Source organism: Colossoma macropomum, unplaced genomic scaffold, assembly GCF_904425465.1.
Source record: "Colossoma macropomum unplaced genomic scaffold, Colossoma_macropomum, whole genome shotgun sequence".
Taxonomy (NCBI): Eukaryota; Metazoa; Chordata; class Actinopteri; order Characiformes; family Serrasalmidae; genus Colossoma; species Colossoma macropomum.
In genome coordinates this window covers 41755585-41777544 of record NW_023494803.1, presented here as the reverse complement: position 1 = coordinate 41777544, position 21960 = coordinate 41755585, and the positions used below count along the sequence as shown (strand labels likewise).

The 21960-nt window shown below is 39.3% G+C and overlaps 1 protein-coding gene across 1 annotated transcript in view; it reads left to right on the top strand.

The window, feature by feature from the left end:
• Window positions 1-3322: 3322 nt before the first annotated feature.
• Window positions 3323-21960, top strand: part of snap25b (synaptosome associated protein 25b) — a 36899-nt gene continuing 18261 nt past the window's right edge. Inside the window, exons 1-3 of the mRNA XM_036593704.1 lie at window positions 3323-3446; window positions 10404-10445; window positions 15641-15689. Coding sequence (XP_036449597.1) covers window positions 3375-3446; window positions 10404-10445; window positions 15641-15689 — 163 coding nt within the window. The 5' untranslated portion in view covers window positions 3323-3374. The remainder of the gene's footprint in view (window positions 3447-10403; window positions 10446-15640; window positions 15690-21960) is intronic.

Below are 21960 nucleotides of genomic sequence, written 5' to 3'. Positions count from 1 at the left end.
AAATGTGAGAATTTTCTCAGTTAAAAATACGATAAACTTTATCTTAGTTTAATGTTGTTTCAGTGTATTATGATCCTTTTCTTTATAACAAGCGTAAAAAATCACTAATAGCGTGCTAACGTCTCGGTAGCTAGCTAACTTTCCCGTTCCACCTTAAATAGTCCAGCAGTTCTGATGCCTGAAGCGCCAGAATGTAACTGCTGCACGATTTAAAGTGGAACGGGAAAATTCAAACAAGAATCTGGTGAATATCTGACTTCAGCTTCACATCACTGAAGAATCAGGGGTGGGTGATAATAAATAATTGCCCCCCTCTTTGAAGGCATATGATGCCCTAAATGTAACTAAAGCCCAGCAGTGAGGAGCTGAACTTTACCCTCCTCTGCTGTCACTGCAGACTGGCAGCGTCGCCTACAGAGCAGCGCTGGTAGCTGTTAATGAAGTGATGCTCTTTTTATTTGAGGGTCCCATTTCAGAGGGAAGATCTCAACCACTACCCTGTAACTCAGTTCCAAGGGGCAACACTCAAAAACGAGGAGTAGAGGTGAAAAGAAGAAATGGGACTGGGCCCTTATGTCTCTAATTAATATTGGTCTTTTATTGTATAAGAAAACTGTACTAATACTATTGCACTGATCTACTTCAGTGTAATCATGGAAATCTAAATCCAGAATTAATGCAGTTCTGTGTGTTCTTTGCTCTGTGGACTGTTCTTTTGCTTCTCTTGCTGTTCTTTCGGATTACATCAGTGACTTAACCTCGCTTGAAACTGAATTTAAATCAGTTACGCTGGTCTGTTGTGTAAAACAGGTGTTGTTGAGGATTAAACTTTGAGTTATGCTCAGGTTATTGAAGTGGATTACAGAGCACTTCATTACGGGAACATTTTCAGTAGCTGTGACTGATTGAATCGCAGTGTAGCGTTAAAATCACACAGAACTCTGTTCTCTGTTCTCTGTTCTCTTTATTAGAGCCTGAGATGTGAATTAGAAGGTGAAGTCAGAGAACCTGAGCTGGATGTTGGGCTTCTTGTTGATCTGAGGGGAACATGCTTCTCCTTTTGAGTCCGGGTTCCTCTCAGTGGTTCCTCTGTATGCTCTTACAGAGGTTCTCCTTTTGAGTTTTAGTTCCTTTCAGTGGTTTCTTATGATCTTAGGAAGGTTCTCCTTTGAGTCTGGGTTCCTCTCAGCGTTTCTTCATGCTCTTACAGAGGTGCTCCTGTTGAGTCTTGGCTCCTGTCAGTGGTTCTTCATGCTGTTATGGAGGTTCTCCTTTTGAGTCTTGATTTCTTTCAGTGGTTCTTTATTATCTTTAAGAGGTTCTTCTTTTGAGTTTTGGTTCCTTTGAGTGGTTCGTCCTCATGCTCTTAGGGAGTTTTTGAGTCTTGGTTCCTCACAGTGTTTCTACATACTCTTACAGAGGTTCTCCTTCTGAGTCTTGGTTCCTCTCAGTGTTTCTTCATACTCTTACAGAGGTTCTCCTTTTGAGTCTTGGTTCTTCTGAGTGGTTATTCATGCTCTTAGGGAGGTTCTCCTTTTGAGTTTTGGTTCCTCTCAGTATTTCTTCATGCTCTTAGGGAGGTTCTCCTTTTGATTCCTGGTTCCTCAGTGGTTCTTCTTGATGCTAACATAAGCTAAGTAGCTTAAAGCTGTTAGCCAGAAGAACTAAACTGACTCCTGACTTCAGTACTGAGCTACTTAACATGATGTTAGCAAGTTAGCTAACATTAGCTAATGTGTATACAGCAGTTTTAAGCCCCGCCCCTCGTTTATGTTAACATGACTGAAATGTAACTGTTTTTGGAGACGAGCTGGTGGAACGACGCCAGAGAGCACATGATGAAATACCAGGCTGTGTTTTTGTTACATTTTTCTGTAACTTCATTTGTGTTGCTCTTTAACTGGAAAGCAGGAATTTTCAGGGGTTTTTTCTCTCCCAAAATTCACTTTATTGCAGAACTCCATTAATGCTATTGCGCTGCGTGGGCTGAGATGTTCCCTCAGAACATGCAGAGCTAATGAAATTTTCCAATTACCTGTTTTTTCCTACATTTATAAGAAATCAGAAATAGCAGCATAATCCATTTTTCATAAAGAGCACTTCAGCCGGTGTTTCACATCCATAAAACAGGAAACCTCTGCGGTTCATCGCAGCAAAAATAGATTTGAACTCATTCCTGTTACTCAACGGCGTCTCGCAGGCACTCGCTGCAGAAAGCCTTCGAAACAAATCACAGCTCCGAGCCCCGCGTCTCACACACAGACGACGGCACACTTCGCCCTCGGTTCCTCTGAGCGGAGCGAGTTTACGTCCAGTCAGAGTTTATTGGGGGAGATGAAAGATGATGCTGTGATTAAGCCGCATCCTGAGGCTGAAGGGACGTTTTTACGTCTGTGCACATTTCTCTGTCACTGTACACTGAAAACCTCATGTCTATAAACATCTAATCAAATTATGTTTCTCTCTGGCTCACTAGGATTACTGAGTGATCAAAATTCTACAATAAAGAAATATAATAATTATGCCAACAGAGCGAGTCTGTTTTCATAATATGTGGAGCATGTGGGAAAAATTCAAATCACTTTTGTACAGAAAAGTGAAAGGTGTGTGACGCTGAAACGGCCTTCAGACGATCATATCAAATAAAGTCATAAAGAGGAAATGACCACTGACCTCTTCACTGGACAACAGATTATTAGTATTACTAACACTTTAGTTGCTCTGTTTAAGAACACTGCAAATCAACTATGAATTATTCAGCAATTAATATGAATTATTCAATATCTACTATGAATTATTCAGCATCTGCTATGAATTATTCAGTATCCACTATGAATTGCTTTGTATCTACTATAAAATATATAGAATCTACATTGTATTATTCATTTTACATTCATCATATTACATTCAATATTATTCATATTCATAATTCATATTCATATTCATTATTCTGGAAATACTATGAAACTAAAGTGTTAGTTCTGTAGTTTTGAGAGTGAACTGAACTGTGGACCCTCATACAGACCTTTAGACCCCAATGAAAATGAATTGTGGACAATATGTATTGTTATGTGTTGTCAGTATTTTCCAAAATTTGGTAAAATGAAAATTTATTGTAATTTATTGTAATTTATTGTAATATTTATTGTAATACAATTTATTGTCTGTTTTGTATGAGGAGTTTGTGTTTGTGTTTATGTGACTGTGATCATTGAGCTGAATCTACTTTAGCGTATTATGTTTTTAATGTAGTCTCTCTCTCTCTCTCTCTCTCTCTCTCTCTCTCTCTCTCTCTCTCTCTCTCTCTCTCTTGTGTTTACAGTTAAAGTCTCTCGTTCTCTGTTCTGAGCCCCTGAGCCGACCCCCCGGTCACCATGGCGGACGACTCGGACATGCGGAATGAACTGACCAACCTGCAGGAGAGAGCCGACCAGCTGGCAGATGAGGTAAAGCCCACCATAAGATCCTCCACAGGAGACGCTGGACCAGAAATAGGCCGCTACATACAGCCTGCTTTAAATAAAAGCATCCCCCGCAGAGTCAGCAGCCTGTGGGAAACGAGTTACCACAACATGCAAATGACTTCAGCACCTGCAGGCCAGAGAGCAGAGCGCTGTATATTAATGACGCTGTATGTTAACGAGTCTGTACATTAATGAAGCTGTCATATGCAAAATGAGGCTCAGCGGTGTTAAAGGAGTAGTCTGGGGGAAAATAAAATTTGCAGATTTGGATAGTAACCAAGTTGGGAAATAAAGGCAGATGCTGAGCAGCCCAGGACCCCCTAATTAAACTATTGGACATCCCTGAATATCCTAAAATCAAAATATTTTGGTGGTTGTGCTGTCCTTTAGGGAAAAATAGATGCTCAGATCCAGACTCAGTGAAGCTCATTGTTTATCTGCTTCCCCCACAATCAGCTTCTGTCTCTGGTGTTCCTAACTAACTAGAGCTGCAGCGCTGCTCTGCCTCAGGGTGGCGCTGAAGCAGACTGGAAGAGCGCAGAACCGCACTAGAACAGAGACTCTACAGAAGAACAGCTGATAAAACAAACATTTACTGACACTGAATCATCAGCGCCACTATGGAGAGAGAGTTAGCAGACAGACAACACGGGACCCCCGATACCAGGGGGGATTTATACACTGGTAATATTGTAATACACGCAACAGTGTTATGTAATCAGGATACAGTTCAATGGTAACTGTATTCCATTACAGTTACAAAATAAAAGGCAGTAATCTGATTATAGGTACATCACAAGAAACGGATGTGCGTAAACGTTTGGTATAACAAGTTCCGCTATTGCCTTTTAAACAGAACCTCAGAAATACAGGTGTTCGTATAACTTCAGCTCATCACAGAAAGGTGTGGCCCTTTATCTTTGTCATAGTTGCCAAGATTGAAATTGGTGAATGTCCGAATTAAATAAAGGATATAAATACTTTGTGGAAAAATTCCTTCAAGCTATTAGAGCACAAACACAATCAGTGACCCACATTTGTGGGAGCATTTTGTAGTACAGTATCCCGTAGAAAATGTTGATTCTGAAAGGAAACTAAAGGTTTTCTGACAAATCTGTTGGGGTGTACTCATTTATGCTGAGCACTGTGTGTATATATATATATATATATATATATATATATATATATATATATATATACACAAACACAGAGAACCTGCACATTTTTTAAGTACAAATTTAATGATGAGTTTGCTAAGTTTTATGAGTTATATGAATAACAAATATTCAGTGCACATTAGCTAACATAGCTGCCTTCTCGTTAATGAAAATAAAACTGTATGTTGGTAAACACAGAATATGTCCAGAGCAGACATATTTGCAGTAGACAAACCATTCTATTAAATCAAGTGTGACGATGGCAGCAGAGGCTTGAGAACAATGCTTTAATAGCAGTAGGGCAGTCCAAACTCACAGTCGGTGTACACAGGCAGAAGGCTTGAATCGTGGTCACAAACAAAGTACAGGTCATACTCAAAGAGACAGACACTGGTGCAAAGGAAACACTCAAGTGACGATACTTCACAAAGATCCAAAGCCCGGGCTTAAATACTACACTAGCAAACACTTGTAACAGGTGTGTATAATCAGTAGTCAGGTGAACTTGAACATGGATAGGTGGATCTAGGAGAGTCGTGAGTCGTGTGCTGCAGCAAGGGGTTCTGAGAAACGTAGTCCTGAGCAGCCATGTTGGCTGTAGGCACAGCCAGGTCTGAGGGAGGCAAGACATCAAGTCTGTTACATATTGCTGAACACCTCCTCACGCTTTGTAAAGTGTGTGATAATTTAGACATGCGGTTTAATCCTTCACTGTTTGGTGGAATATAAGCTTCCATTACTTGTTAGCTACATTAGCCCTGTAGCTCCAGTGCTAAAACTAAAGGAGCACTAAACAATGTCTTAGTTGATGGACTACATTTGAGGTGAGAAGGGAACTGTGTAAATTTTCATTTTTGCTGCACTGAATTTCATTTTTTGCTGAACTATCCCTTTAATATGGCTCCAGTGCAGTGAGCAGTGCGGAGCTGCAGGCGCACACTGTACATTAATGAGTTACTCATGTGCATAAAGAGTTCTGCTCTATATTAAGGCGCTCGAGGCCCGAGAGCACGAAGGCTGTGATTTTCAGTCTTCCGCTCCGCTCAGACTGAAGCAGCCTCCTCGGTGGGGGTCGCACACCTGCTCCGGTGGGCTTTAATCGCACTGACCTCCTGCTGGACAATCATACAACACCCAGCACTGCACAGCCAGCGAGAGAGAGCAGCAGCCACGAGTCAGTCACTCTCACTGAGGCACAAAAACAGAAGATGGCTCTTCAGGGTTGTTTCGTAAAGACAGTGGTTCTGTATAGAACCATGGACACACAAAGTACATGCTTAAATGGTTCTTTGCTTGATGAAATTGTTCCTCAGATTGATGAGGAATGTGTTGTAAATGGTTCTATATAGCACCACTGAACCAATAGCAGAACCCTTTTGGTGCTATATAGGACCATATACAACAATCTAATAGCAGCATTTCCTTTACTAAAGAACCCTTGAACCACCTTTTTATGAGTGCAGGACTGAATTTCGGACAGTAGCTGTTCCAGAATAACAGCTCCTACCTTCATAAACTCATCATGAACTCCAGATAAGAAAACAGCATCACACAAACATCCTAACTAGACTGAACCTCCTAAATCCTGTCCTAACTTTAGGATGAACCCCAACAGGGTCCTCACTTCTGTTTAAGGTCCGTTTCTATGGTTTTTAGGCAGCTGAGTCAGCAGCATAGTTCACTACCAGCATAATGAGCTCCATTTATCTCTACTGTAAAACGCTGCTTTCACTGTGAGATGATTTTCTTTTCTAACTCTGCGTTTTAAAGATCTCAGACGCTGCAGACTCGATCTCCACCGCCCCTCTGATCACCTTCGTGTGTTAATGTTGATGAGGAAATATTACAGTGATGGTGGTGAATAATGAGGAGGCGGAGCTGAACGTGTGTCTGTTTATTAGGAGGAGTAACGTTAGCGCGCTCGGCTAAAGCGTTTGGGAAATGGAGACTGAAACTGGGGAGCGGCGACGCTCTGATAAACAGCAGGGGGCGCTCTCACAGTATTCACTACTCACAGTTTATCACACTTTAGTTCTGTTTGACCTTTTTTACATCAGTAACAGCAGCTTAACTCACATTTTAACATTATTTTGATGATGTGTTTACATTTTAGCTGTGTGTTTATGGTCGGTTGCTAGGCAACAGACATGACAGCTGATTGTCGGCTGATCGAGTAGGTTAAGATTTCCTAACTGGAGATAAGATGCTGTAAGATTAGATTCCTAAAAGATCAGATTTGATTCTGTAATATGAATTTGTGAAAAATCCTATCTTGACCTGTCAGATCTTAACTCAGGTCCTAAAGCAGAGGAGGTGTCTGTAATTCGGCCGCTGGTTGGATTTTGAGTTAGATTTTATTAAGGCGGTGATTATGAAGACTCTTTCACACATCTCCCTGAAACTCTGCGCTTTCTTGAGTGGAACTTGTTTCTGCTGCTCTTTTTAACCAGCAGTTGTTTATGTAGACGTCACTTACATGCACTTTTGTTCTGCTTACGCACATCAGACACTGTTTATCACAGAGCTTTATGATTTATTACTAACCGTGGGTCGATTACTCACCACTGTGATCTTTATGAAAGAGCAGCTCTGTCCTCACTGACGCACACAGGCTGATTCACTGATTTATCATTTAAATATATCTTTACTTGGTTTATCACCTTCTTCTCTGTGGGACTTTATACATCAAGAAAGAACCAGAATTATGCAGAGCGCTCAAAATGATGATTCTATTTTGTTTTTAAACTTATACTTTATTACATTTTTCAAAGTTTAACATTATCACACTCAACTTGTACAACCACACAAAAAGTAAATAAATAAATAAATAAGTTAATAAATAAATAAATAAATAAATAAATAGCACACCAGGGGAAATAAGCCTGCATACAAACTACAATAATAACTGCAAATAACTAGTCGGACTCCTCACAGATACTCCAACAAATAAATAAATAAATAAATACATTAATAAATAAGAATTGGACTTTGTGCTTTGCCCTTAGCTCCCTGTATACCTACGAAAGTATTTTCCCCATTTCTGATAATATTTATCCATTTTCCAAGTCTGTATATCTAAACGTTGTGAGCTTATTTTAAGATCATGTAACATATTTCTAGACATTTTTACTTGTTTTGAGTGATTTTAGTCAGTAAAGTATCTCATTGCATTGGCAGATTATTTGTCTTGTTTCAAGCTGATTTCTTCCTAGAAGCTAAATAGGGCCTTTTCATGTTTCCACAATTTTCTGCTGGAAGTGCTCGTTGCAGGGTAACACTGCTTCCACTAAAACAACGATGAGTTGAGCTCACTCAAGTGTTCAGGTTTGAAGCAAAAATAGCCTCATCTCGGTTTCAGTGGTTCGTCAGCTGATGATGAGCAGAGGAGAAATGAGTTTGTGCAGTTAATAAAGGAATAAACTTAGTCATACAGAGTAAAAGAACCTCTGTGTCTGTGTTTCAGCTCTGCTGACTGATGTTAACGTGCAGTTTGTGCCTTAAAGTTGCTGATTCAGCCACTTTCAGAGGAACAGTTTTCATTTCCCTCAAAACCCGTCCGTATCTGAGAGAGCGAGAGCTCAGCGGGGAGCAGATGTTCGTTCACTGGAGCCGGTGTTTGTGTAAAACGTCTACAGTGGCATTAAGGACCCTGAGGACCCAGTACGCCCCCTGCTGGCATGTGCACATGTTTAGCTTTTTGCCAACTAGTTTATTGTGAGCTGTTTCAACATCTCCAGCTAACATGGCTAATCTGGCGTTTTGGTTATAGTTGTTTTAATCTTCATCAGTTTATCTCTCTGTAGACGTGAACTGATGTTACTGTGCTCTGATAGCTGTGAAGGATTTTTCCACTAATCATTTATGTCCTTTATTTAGTTTGGACCCCACATTGTTGTGTGTTTGATTCTCCAACAGTTCTGGACTCGAATTTAAAATAAAGTAAAGTGCGACACCTTTCTGTGGTGGCTGAAGTGATACGAACACCTGTGTTTCTGAGGTCAATAACAGTTCTGAGGCAATAGCGCAACTTTTTTACCCAGCATTTACACACTCCCGTTTCTTGTGAAAAGGGTCATCTGACTTAATAAAATGACTTAAAACAAGTAAAAATGTCTAGAAAGAGCTTAAATCATCTCACAATGAGACATAATAGATATATAGAGTAGATTTATGATTATTTCACTTGACAAGGTCCCGTTTTCTGCAGTGCAGCTCTTTCCTTTGTGGTTCCTGCAGAACCATCAGTGTGATCTAATGAAGAAGCAGCAGTCGGAGCCGCACTAGGATAAAATAACAGGCGCTCTACAGAGAAGGGCTAATATTGACCGGCCCGTGACATTGTCCAGGAAGAACGAGTGGTTTAAATCAGAGATTATATACTGGACTGTAATGGACGAACATTAAAAATGCATGAGCAGATAATGCTCTCCGGAACGGAGAACACACAGTGCTGAGGAAAGTGACCAAATGTTGAGCTGGCAGTCGCAGTGTGAGCTCAGCCTTCTGTTACAGCTGTTCACCAACTTCATCTGCACCACATTCACTTCACACCCTCGTAACCAGAACAACACACACTTCAGCTCCTCGCGATGGACGTGATGTGAAAGAGAAATTAGAGACGCCATGAAAAAATCTGCTGTGTTTTTGCCTCTAAAAATCATATAACAGAATAAACACAAACAAACACAAATACACTAAACAGAAAGACGAGTTTCCAGGAAAGTAGTTGACGTCCTGAACAGAAGAACACAGGTTGGGCTAAAGTTCTCCTCCATGCAGCTTCAGCCATCACAGGGATTTGTTTAATTCCACCAGCAGAACCGGATTTAATTTAATGAAGTATTGATTAAACTGATTTAAGGGTTGATTAAGTAGATTTAACACAATGAAGGATTGATTAAACAGCTTTAAGCGTTGATTAAATTGAATAAAGTCGATGAAGGTTTGATTAAGCTGATTTAAGGATTGATTCAATTGATTAAACTCAGTGAAGGATTGATTAAACTGGTTTAACCCAATGAAGGATTGACTAAACTGATTTAACCGTTGATTAAATTGATTTAACACAATGAAGCATTGATTAAACTGATACAGCTGAAAATTAATTCCACTGGTGTAATTTAAAGATTGATGGATTAACCCGATCTCACACACTGAAGGGTTGATTAAACTGATTTAACCCAAAAAAGGATTGATTAAACAAATCTGACTCATCAAAGAATGAGTAACCGATTTACTTAATGAGTAATTAATTAAACTCATGTAACTTGACAAAGTATTGATTAAATTAATTCAACTTAACGAATAACTGATTAAAATGATTTACCTTCGTGAAGGATTGATTAAAATGATTTAATCTAACAAAAAATTAATTAAATAGGTTTAATGACAGGTTAATTAAACTGATTTAACATAATGACTGACTGACTAACCTGATTTAACTTAACGAAGATCTGATTAAACTGATTTAACTAAAAAAAAATGATTAATTTAAGACATGCTCATAAAATCACAAGACATTGTTTATTTGTTTATCTGTTTTTTCTAATATTTGTTTTTTCAAACAAATGAATGTATACTGTCCAAAACAGTGTGTGTGTGTGTGTGTGTATACATATATATATATATATATCATCAAATGTGTGTTTGTGTAATGTAAAATATGTCAAATGTAAATATGTTGTTGCTGAATTAACAGGACCTGCTTTGTGGATGTATGGTGTCTGTATTGATTACGGTATTGATCAGTACAGTGTCTGATGTCGTGTTTTTCTCTCTGCAGTCGCTGGAGAGCACTCGGCGCATGCTGCAGCTGGTGGAGGAGGTAAGAAAACAAAAGCATTAAACAGTTAATGTGCATTTAAATCCACATATTTCAGAATAAGGACATTTATAAGCACTCTTTCATAGAAAACCGCTTATGAAGGATTATTAGTGTCCATAAACCAAACTGCATGTACAGGAACTGCAGCACCAGTCAACAGTTTGGACCCACATGTAACTGAATTGAATTTTAAGACAAATAAGTGGTAAAGCTGAATTTATTGCCAAAATAAACGTGTTAAATGAAAAATATATTGACTTTTTAATACCCTTCCAACAGCCAACAGTGCCTCAGAATATAGATCAGCTTCTTCAAGCTTGCAATGGACAATAAATGGTGTTCTGACTTAAAATAAGTTAGTAATGTCTTAAAATATTAATTTTATTGAACTTTAAATAATATATGAACAGAATGTAACACATGGATTACTGTTTACTTATTTTAGTGGTTTAATGGACTCACAGTTTTAAAGCGGCCAGGTTACTTTTTAAGTTAAAACAACATTTTTCAAATAATGTGTACAAAATCTAACACTTTACAGAGGTGGGCGACAGTCTTAAAAAAGAGGGTTCTTTAGTAAGTGGTTCTATATAGATCCTTGAACACTCAAAGGTCTGCATGCTTGAATAGCTGAGTAGCCTAAATCAGTTCATCAGGGTGAGCAGTGATCATTAAGCTGAGTCTGTACCGGATCAGCCTGAGTTCAGCTACGTTTGTAGATCTTTTCAAGTCAAGCTAAAAGGAAAGATCTATCATGTTTCACTGAGCATCAGGTGAAGAACAGAGAACTGCAGGGAAACCTGCTGATTTTGTTCTGACTCCTTTTCATCTGCCCTCAGGCTGAACATGGAAATGTATGCTGCCTAAACCCGCTTAATGAGGCTGCCAGTCTAATGACGTGAATTCAGAGCGCAGTCACTTTAGCTCACATGGAGCAATAATCATATTTCAACTCTTTATCGACCTCGTAACTCAGAGGATCCAGTGATATTCGAGAGAAAAATGTTCACAAGACAGAACGTATCGGGTTCTGAGCATTTGTATTTAACACAGGGGGCGCTAGAGGCGATTTTTCTAAAACCCTATTCATTCTGGCCATAGAGAAATGGAGCTCAGACCCGGAGTTCCTAATATGGGCATAAGAGCACGGCGACTACTAAATGATGACACGGCTACAGGGGTCTATTCCCATCCCTACCTTCCGATTCTCAGAATCACCAACACACCCCACATCTGCGCCCTGCTCCTCAGTACTATCAGTGCTGCCACAAAACATCGGGATCTGGTCGTCTATCTCCAGATAGAAGCCCCCCAGAACTCCGGCCCAAGTTCTCAGAGCTCTCTTCCCTCCCTCAGTCCGTTTTCTGTCTGCCACCACATGTTGAAGGCACATCTGAACAGCCCTAATGTGTAGTTAGTTTCACTGTAGGTGATTCAGCTACACTTGGCACTGTGTTAAAAAGGAGCTATAACTAAAGTTTATTATTATTATTATTATAGTGCAGACATTCATGTCTAAAAGAGCAATACATTGGAAACAAATCCCTCTGAAACAGTACAGCTAAGCTAAATATTAGCGCAGAAATCCCCACCATATGCTCCATATGTTTGCTAACCAGTGTTTTGAGCATACGTGCCAATTTTTATCTGACCCAAATCATTATTACACGATTTTTTAACCACAGAAATGCTAAACTGAGTGAGTGTAAACAGAAATAAACACATTTTTAGTAACCGGAGCAGAATTAGCTTACAGTTCCTCCTCTTTGGCTGCTAATTAATCATCCAGATGAAGGTATAGATGCTAATGCACAGCTCACGTTGTTGAGTCCCCACATTATCCCATTATTACAGCAAAAACAGAGCGTGCACGTTAATTAAACAGCGCATAGACGGGTCTGCTTCGTAGCCAGGAGCTGCCAGCTGCCTGACGCTGCGACATCAGTTAGCACACTTCAGCACACACTGAAATAATGAAACGATGTGGGGATTTGATGAGGTGAACGGGGATCATCTGTGCTATTTAGGTCAATAGAGCCTTATTGTGCCTGCGGGAATTACTCTCCATATTGCGTGCACACACACACACGCCCATTTACCTTTAAAGAACGCCGTCTGTTTACTGTGATGGACTAATTTTAGCTGGCGAGTCTGTGCCGGCTCACTTCCTTTCATAATGACTTGTCACAGCTAGAGTGCGCTGTCTCAGAGTTCTTCTTAATAAAGAAGCAGAAGAATTAATTTGTTCAGTTTCCCCCTTTTACACTGCAAAACATGGTCATAGCAAGTGAAATGACCTTAAATCTAGTCGACATATCTAATACACCGATCAGGCATAACATTCTGACCACCTCCTTGTTTCTACGCTCATTGTCCATTTTATCAGCTCCACTTACTATATAGGAGCACTTTGTAGTTCTACAGTTACAGACTGTAGTCCATCTGTTTCTCTGATACTTTGTTAGCCCCCTTTTACCCTGTTCTTCAGTGGTCAGGACCCCCATGGACCCTCACAGAGCAGGTACTATTTGGGTGGTGGATCATTCTCAGCATTGCAGTAACACTGACGTGGTGGTGGTGTGTTAGTGTGTGTTGCGCTGGTCTGAGTGGATCAGACACAGCAGTGCTGCTGGAGTTTTTTTCAGTGGGGTGCCGACCTTATTAAGCCAGCGGACTGATATATGCTCACTATCTAATTTAACTTATTTCTAGATATTTTGTGCTTGTTTTGAGTGATTTTATCAGCCAAATTATCTCACAATATTAATTTGGTTTGATTCAACCATATTTCCTATAAGCGAAATGCCAACACAGTGAGAACATTTAATAAAATCACAAAACAAGTAAAAATATCTAGAAATAAGTTAAATAATATTACAATAAGCTTATTACAATATCAACATGAGAAATATTAGATAGACTAGATTTAAGATAATTTCACTTGCTAAGAGAGCATTTTTCACAGTGCACCCCAAATGTTGACCATCAGCTAAGACATGTTTGGTGTTTGAGCTGCTTTAGCGGAGCTACGAACAAATCTTACTACACTACAGTGCAAAAAAGAGACTAAACCCTAAATATAATAGTTTTACTGATTGATTCGGGCTGGTCAGAGTCTGTTATTAGTTGTCTTAACTAAACTGAATTTAGGCTAATTTTAGGCTTTAAGATGCTGCTACTGTTTTTAGCTATGCTAATGCACTCGCTTTTTGAAAACGGTTCTGTATAGCACCAGTAAAGGTTCTTCTGTTGTTACAATCTCTAGACTGTAAGAATAGAAGGAGCCTTTTTGGTGCTACATAGAACCATATTCTTCTTCAGATTGATGGAGAATGTGCTACATAGAACACATTCTCCAGCAACCCTGAGAACCATTTCACCATGCAGAGAACCTTTAACCATGCAAAGGCTTCTTTGAGTGTTCGTAGTTCTGAATAGAACCATTGTCTTTACTAAAGAACCCTTGAAGAACCATCTTTCTGTGTGTAGGACACCTTTAGATCGCATTAGTAGACCATCAAATCTGGAATCAGATCAGCTGTTAAACCATCAGAGTCCTTTACACTGTAATATCAACCCATCAGGAGAATACAGAACACCATTAGTGACTACAGGACACCAGCAGGGACTTAGTTTTCTGTTATTGTTTAAGCAGAGACGTCTGTGAAAGATTACTGAGCACCTCCACTCAGTTTGAGGAGAGCGTGTGGTGATTTAGCACCATGCTAATCAGTACTAACAGCACTAATTAGCCTCGTAGCTAAAACAGAAAAAGCAAAGTTCAGAGACCAAACGCGTCTCGGCCGACTGACTGCGTTTGGGGTAATGGGGGTAAATTCTGTGTTATGTTTTGCTAACTGTCGCTTTAAGGTGTTTCTTTATGAAGGACCAGGTCTGCCAAAATGAAAAATTAATAAAATAAAAAATAAATGACTCAGTAAATTAATATATGTATTAGAATTGCAAAGAATAATGATGGTAAATCTAAAAATAAATACATATACATAGAAATTAATATATTTAGAAATAAAACGTTACATAAATTAGTGTCTGTATTTACTTATTTGTCTATTTAGTAATTTCCCTTCCTTACTAATTTTTGTATTTATTTATTTTGTTATTTAAATGTTTCTTTATTAACATTTTCCTTTTTTATTCATTTCCATAACTATTCATTTCTATATTTATTTATTTCTGTATTTCCTTGTCCTGATAATAAAGGGGCTGTCAGTCAATGATGTCACAGCGTCTTAATATTCCTATTGGATGATCGATGTCAGATTCTGTAGATCGACTGTTCATGTCTTGCTCTCTCAGCGGTAACTGAGGAGAAGACAGTACAGTAACGGCTGCTAACAGACAGAGATCTGAGAGTCTCGGCTGATCTGGCTGAAAATGCAGGTCCGGATTATTGACTCTTCCGTTGGAGGCTGTGGGGCCAGTTTGGTCCATTTAGCTGATCTGCTGATTCAGAGGTCGACCTGTAGAGTTCAGAACTCTGGAGGAGGTAGTTCAGCGTCTTTTTTTGTAGGATTCAGATCACACAGACGTTCGGACGCCCTCCTCACACACGGCCTGTAGAGCCATCGAAAGCCATCATTATTTATCCGCAGGTCTGTCTGTTCGTGACGCTGCAGCTCCTTATGGAGTGAAAGAACAGCTTAATCAGCTCTTCTCCTCCTGGGCTTGATTGCTAAGCCTGAACGTGAAAAACACGCCCCCTCATTATCATATGAATGAAGAAACACAGAAATAAATAAAAGAATTAGTGAAAAAAATAATAAATTAATGAATTAATGAATCAATAAACAAAACGAACAATTGTTAAAAATACAGAAAAAATATAAAAATGAACACAGACATCAATAAAAAAATAAATAATACAGAAATAAATAAATGGAGAAATATGTAACTGCAGAAAAAGGAAATATGTTTAATTACAATCAAAATAAGCAATATATACTTTTAGTTATTTTTATTTATTGATTAGTTTACTATGTGGTTTATTTTTAAATTTAATTTATTTTCCTTTTTGGCAGATCTGGTCCTTCATGTTTCTCCTTTGTCTGGTGCTGCTGTCTTTGAGTCTCTGCTGTTCTGTAACTCAGACCTGCTGCTGATCTGCTGGTCTCTCTCTGCTCTTCTCCTCTGTCTGTATGTCTCTCTTTTCTGCTCTCTCCTCTTCACTGAAACAGAGCAAAGATGCTGGTATCAGAACTTTGGTTATGCTGGATGAGCAGGGAGGTAAGTTACGGAGAAGAAAATGGAGAAAATAGTTATATTATATTATATTATATTATATTATTTTATATTATATTATTTCTAGTTACAATTGAGCTACACTGTAAAGTAATATTTCATTAAGTTTATACCTTAATTACTCTCATATTAAAGCTGTTATCTGTGTACAGCTTAACTTAGTGTAGATTATTTACACTACAGACCAAAAGTTTGGACACAACTCTAACTTGCACAGTTCGAGTTCACTAAACATACAGAGAAAAATAACCATGAAAATGTTATTGTTTATTAACACAGAACAGCAATAGTGTGTGCAGTAACTGATGAAAAAGCTCTTTTTTTGTAAAGGGGAATTTCACCAATTTTCCAAAATTTCTGCATAATTCAGTGTGTGAGATGTAAACAGAGTGATTCAGAGTGGTTTGGTGTGAAATGGTTCAGATGTCTTTACAGTGGTGGTGATAGGAACCAGGGGTCGCCATGACTACAACACTAATATAGACATTTTATTTACTATCCAGAACCACCAGTGAACCTACACGAGTCTTCTGAGCTTATATGGAATGTTGATGATGGAAAATAGTGGAAAATCTGAAATAATAAGTTTTCTTTGGGGACTATTTTGCCTCACAGCGCCCTGCATGTATCCCTCCACCATGAATGGAGTTTAAGTTCTCTAAACTATCATAAAACAGTGTCTCAGTCATCAGGCAGTGAATTCATAACCATTTACTGTAGGAACTTTCTGTGAGGGAGCTTTTAGAGGTGGACGTCTGGTTCCTATCACCACCACTGTGAACAGCTCTGACTCGGTAAGTTTATCTAGAACAGAGAGTTTCACACCAAACCACTCTGAACTGCTCTGATTACATCTAAACCAGTTAATTATGCATAAATTTGGAAAGACTTTTTAAAAATCACTGCTTTCATACATTTGGCCTGTAGTGTAAATGTAGTGTGTATTAAGTTATGACAGTATCACATTATGTAGATGTAGAACAGTAGAACAGTAGATATAGACACAACGTAGGCTGTTAGTAGACTATTATCAGACATGATGAAGTGTAAATGATGAAACTGAGCCTGGCCGAAGCAGCGTTAGTGAGACGAATCCTCTGGCCCACATGTCGAAAAACTAACCGAGCGATCAGTGTTGCTGGTAATGACAAACGCCTCTCTTCTCCATCAGCTGACGCTGCGATGGATCTGTGTACAATCCCTGGGGAAAAGACCTTGACAAATGACATTCACAGCTTTTAGGAAGTTACAGGAGAAGCCTGGAATTTTAAACCTGATCTCTATCTGCTGCATCCGTGTCGTACAGACAGTAATTTCAGCTCATGTTCCTGAACTTAGAAAAGAGCAGCCTCAAAACTCACTTACAGTAGAGGTCAATGGGAAGTTCATGATGCTGCACAATTAAAAATTAAACTGTAAATCTGTATAATTTTTTATTCATTGGGTTTTGCAGAGGAAAGAATTTGTGGTAACTCATTACCTGCATAGAGGTGTGGGCGGAGTTTTCACAGGCCCCGCCCCATCACCTTGGATACCATAAAAGCTCAGGGAAAGTGAATGTAATCAAAACTACTCTTTCAAGACTAGAGATACTCTCAGTTCTCTGTTGGGCAACACGGGGCGGGTTGTCACACTTTTCACTCTGGCTCTTTTTTTATTCACAAATTAAATACTTAATATTTGCCGAACCCACATACAGTCATGTGAAGAAGTAAGTGCACCCCATGAAATATTTCTCTTTTTTGACATGTGAATATGTCGGTATTTGATCTTCAGTTAAACAGTATATATGGACAAGTGTTATGTAATAGAATGAAAAACATTGGAAAAATGACTTTCCAATCATCTGTTTAAAAATAAACTAACAAATTCATTTTTGTCTGTTGAAAAAGTAAGTGCACCCCTGGTTGCAGTAACTGTTGCTGCAAATTTGGCAGAAACAGCTTTCCTATAACTGTCTGGTGTCTGCTGGGAGAAATTTTGTCCCACCCGTCCATGCAGAAATAAATTCAGCTATGCAGTGTTTGAGGGGGTTTTTGCATGTACAGCCCGTTTCAAACCCCCCACAGCATTCCAGTAGGATTCGGATCTGGGCTTTGACTTGGCCGTTCCACAGCAAACCATTTCTTCCTTTTGAGCTGCTCCTTGGTGGATTTACATGTATGTTTGGGATCATTATCCTGCTGGAAGGTCCACTTCGTCAGCCTCACCTTTTTCACAGGTGGTCTCACGTTCCCCTCCAGCTGTCTCTGCTATGAAAGAGAATTCATAGTCGATTCTGTGATTACGATTTGGCCAGCAAAGCAGCTCCAAACCATAACACTACCACCAGCCATGCTTTACAGCTGGTCTGAGCTTCTTTTGATCAAATGCAGTCCTTGGTTTTCACCAAACAAAGCTTATGGTACTGCAGCCAAGCAACTCTACCTTTGACTTGTCAGTCCAGAGCACCTTGTTCCAAAAGCCCTGCTGCTTGCCTGGATATTGATTAGCAAATTTTAGCCTTGCCCTGATGTTCTTTTAGACAGCAAAGTCTTCCTCCTGGCGCACCTCCCACGTATGCCAAATTTGTGCAGTCTTTTTCTAATGGTAGATGCTCTTTCACATTAACAGTAACAAGAGCTGCCTGCAGATCCTGTAATGAAATTTGGGGGTTCTTAGAGAATCTTTTAGCATCTTGCGGTCTGCTCTCAGGTTAAATTTGCTGGGGCGGCCTGATCTGGACAAGCTGGCAGCGGTTTTAAATCTTCTCCACTTGTAGATGATCTTCCAGTTGGTGGAGTGTTTGATTTCCAATATTTTGGAAATCTTCCCAAACCCCTTCCCAGAATCCTAGGCATCTACAACCTTCTTTCTGAAGGCCTCAGAGCTCTAGGCATGATGATACCACACACTCCAATAACAAAGAGCAAACCAGACCAGATATCTGAGGTTTAAATAAGATAAGTAAAATCTCTAACTTTGTTCTAATCATTAGCACCTGATCAAGATCACCTGATTTCAGTCTGACATGTTTAAAGTAGTGATATGTGACGAGGTGCACTTACATATAATTATATATAGCATGACAAAAAATTATGTGTCCCTTGTTAAATTATATCACCTTTATCTATAAACACTGTTTAAACGAAGACCTGATATCTGAATCAAATACGCTGAAAAAGTCAAACCTTTTCACAGGGTGTGTTTACTTCTTCACATGTCTGTATAATAAATCTCAGAGTGAGTTAATATTATATAGTTATTTCACTGGAAATATTAGATATTATAGTGTGAACATAATGCACGCTGTGTATTTGTGTCAGTGTTATTGTTAAAGCTATAATGAATGATTATACCAGAGTTTGTTCTCATCAGAGAGCAAAAAGACTTAAAATAGTTTGTATGGATAGAAATATGATGTAATTTATGACTTATTCAAAATAATTCAATTTACTATGTTGCTCTTTTATTCTCTAGCACAGCTTTGCTAAGCTGCGGACTGTATATATAGTCACATTTTTCAAAAGTTTATTCACGAATTCACCATCTGCCCATTAACTTCTATTATAAATGGGTTCGGAATCAGCAGACCTTCTGTTCTTTTCTAAATACAGGCAAATATGTTGAAATTATTGTCCGCGTTAATCAAAAATGCAGCACAGATGCAGCAGAAAAGAGATTAGGTTGAAAAAAAGGAACATTCTTTTACAAATTGACCCAAACAGTTGACCCCCTGTTCTGAAAATAAGTGTAGAGCCTTATAATTTGATCTGGAATTGACGTGGCTGAGTGAAACACAAAGAAACGTCCTCGTTCGTGCGTAAACAAGGCCGCCCAGTCCTTCGGGCGACCCCTTTCCATTTCATCTGGATAATAAAATGTGTAGTTTCCTCTCTGCTCTGAGGAGACAGTTTAATTAGTCTGTCACTCCTTCTCCTCGTTCCTCAGATGAATTATGAAAGCTGAGTTTCTTACGCGAACCCACAGGGCGCTCCGCTAGCGTCCAGACTCGCTAAACAACCTCATTCATAAAGTTCCGCTCTGATTGCTGCATATAACGCCCTCCCAGAGCTGCTGTAGTGCTACAGTCACTAAACGGGGTCTTTAAGGTGCTGATTTTCAGACGTACAGACAGAAAAACAATGTTTTATAGGGTTTTCAGTCTTTACTAAAGTATGTTTGTCGTGGACGCTGTAGTTTTAGCCCCTATAAGTCTACAGTTATTGTTGTTTTGCTCTAGGGGAACACGGGGCTGGTTGTCACACTTTCACTCAGTTTAACCCCGCCCATTCAGCCTACAGCAGTTTAGCCTCGCCCATTCAGACTACAGCAGTTTAGCGCCCACCCATTCAACCTACAGCAGTTTAGCCCCGCCCATTCTGTCTTCAGTAACTTAGCCCTGCCCATTCAGCCTACAGCAGTGTAGCCCCACCCATTCAGCCTACAGTAGTTTAGCCCCACCCATTCTTTCTTAAGTAGTTTAGCCCCACCCATTCAACCTACAGTAGTTTAGCCCCACCCATTCTTTCTTAAGTAGTTTAGCCCCACCCATTCAACCTACAGCAGTTTAGCCCTGCCCATTCTGTCATCAGTAGTTTAGCTCCGCCCATGCCTGGTTTTGATACATAAAACCACACAAACATTATAAGTGGAGCTCAAAGGAAAACATTAAATACAAAGAATAAAGAGCAGCACTTACAGTAGCGACGAGTCAGAAATAACTCAAAGGAAAGTACAACACGCTGGTGAAAATGGCTGCATTTAGAGATTAAAGGGAATCTGTCAGATAGTTTATCAGACTGATTTGATTGATCAGGATTAACAGGCCGGCGTCTTGGCCAGAACAGGACGCTAAAACACCAGTTCACAGCCAGCCATGGAAATCTCTCTCTCTTTCTCTCTCTCTCTCTCTCCTTCTTCCTCTCTCTCTCTCTGTCTCTCTCTCTCTTTCTCTCTCTCTCTGTCTCTCTCTCTCTCTCTCTCTCTCTCCTTTCTCTCTCTCTCTCCCTCTCCTCATGCTCGGGGGGATTAGTGTCATAGTCCAATTAGTGGTGTGGTCTGTTGTGGGACGCTGGCTGGTCAGTGAGCTCAGAGAGAATTACGGCTCCTCCTGACCTGAAACTCTCAGCGCGTCTCCATCGCTGTCGCGTTTCTTCAGTTACCAAAGCACAGACGGTTAAAGCGATAAAACAAATGTGCACAATCAGCTCTTTACTTCAAACACAGATCAGCCTAAACGTGTTTGGTGTCTGAAGTTCGCTTCTTTAGTTTTAGCACTGGAGCTTCGACCCTGCTGAAAAACCAACACAGACCAGTATGAATTCCGTTCTGTGCTGTTTTTTCTAGCAGCGGAGACTAATGTTTTTGTCAAATAATTATATAAATTAGAATTTTTATAATAACAATAAATGCCATTTTGTATGACAACACGTGTAATACATTGTTGTTATAAAAATGTGAATTTTCCCAATTTTTTTTCAAATATTTAAATATTATACAAACAATGCCATTTTCTCAAATATCCATAATAAAGCAATTATTAGCATATTTTATATTTCCATTATATTATATTTAATTGCCTAATACAGTAACGCTGTGTCTTTCCGTGTGTTTGGTAGCCGTAATGTGTGACTGAACCATGTGCTAGCCGCTACAGAGTTAGCATTAGACATTCAAACTTTTTCACTGAATTTGATGATGTTGGAATGTAAAAATATTATTTTGACCCCACCAATTAGCATGATGCTAACTGCACGCCTAAATCATCACACAACAGCTTGATTGTGGCATGCAGAGTGTTAATTAGCTCGTAGCTCCAGAGCTAAAACTTTAAACACTAGAATAGATTTTCTGCATTCAAATGTACATTTATTGATTGAATTCGACAAATATTTAAATGCTGACTGTTAGTCTGACAGCCCTATATTCCACCAGTTAGCATGGCGCTAACTGCACCACCCACTTCATATGCTTTGTTTTGATGTTTATTAGCCTACATGTTAGCTACATTAGCCTCATAGCTCCAGTACTAAACTAGGAACAAGCTTCGGACGCCAGACGTGTCTTGATTTGGGCTCAGAGTAAACTGTGTACATTGGATTTAAAGAGTTAGCCGCTGCATTAGCATCCACACAGATGGCATAGCGAGTACTGACATTAGCTAGCTAACATGCTAACCCTGTAATTCTTCACTTTGGTCAAATTCAGATCTATTTAGCAAGTTTTATTCTGCCCCCTTGGGATTTTACAGAGTTTATAAATGCCCCTCAGTCAT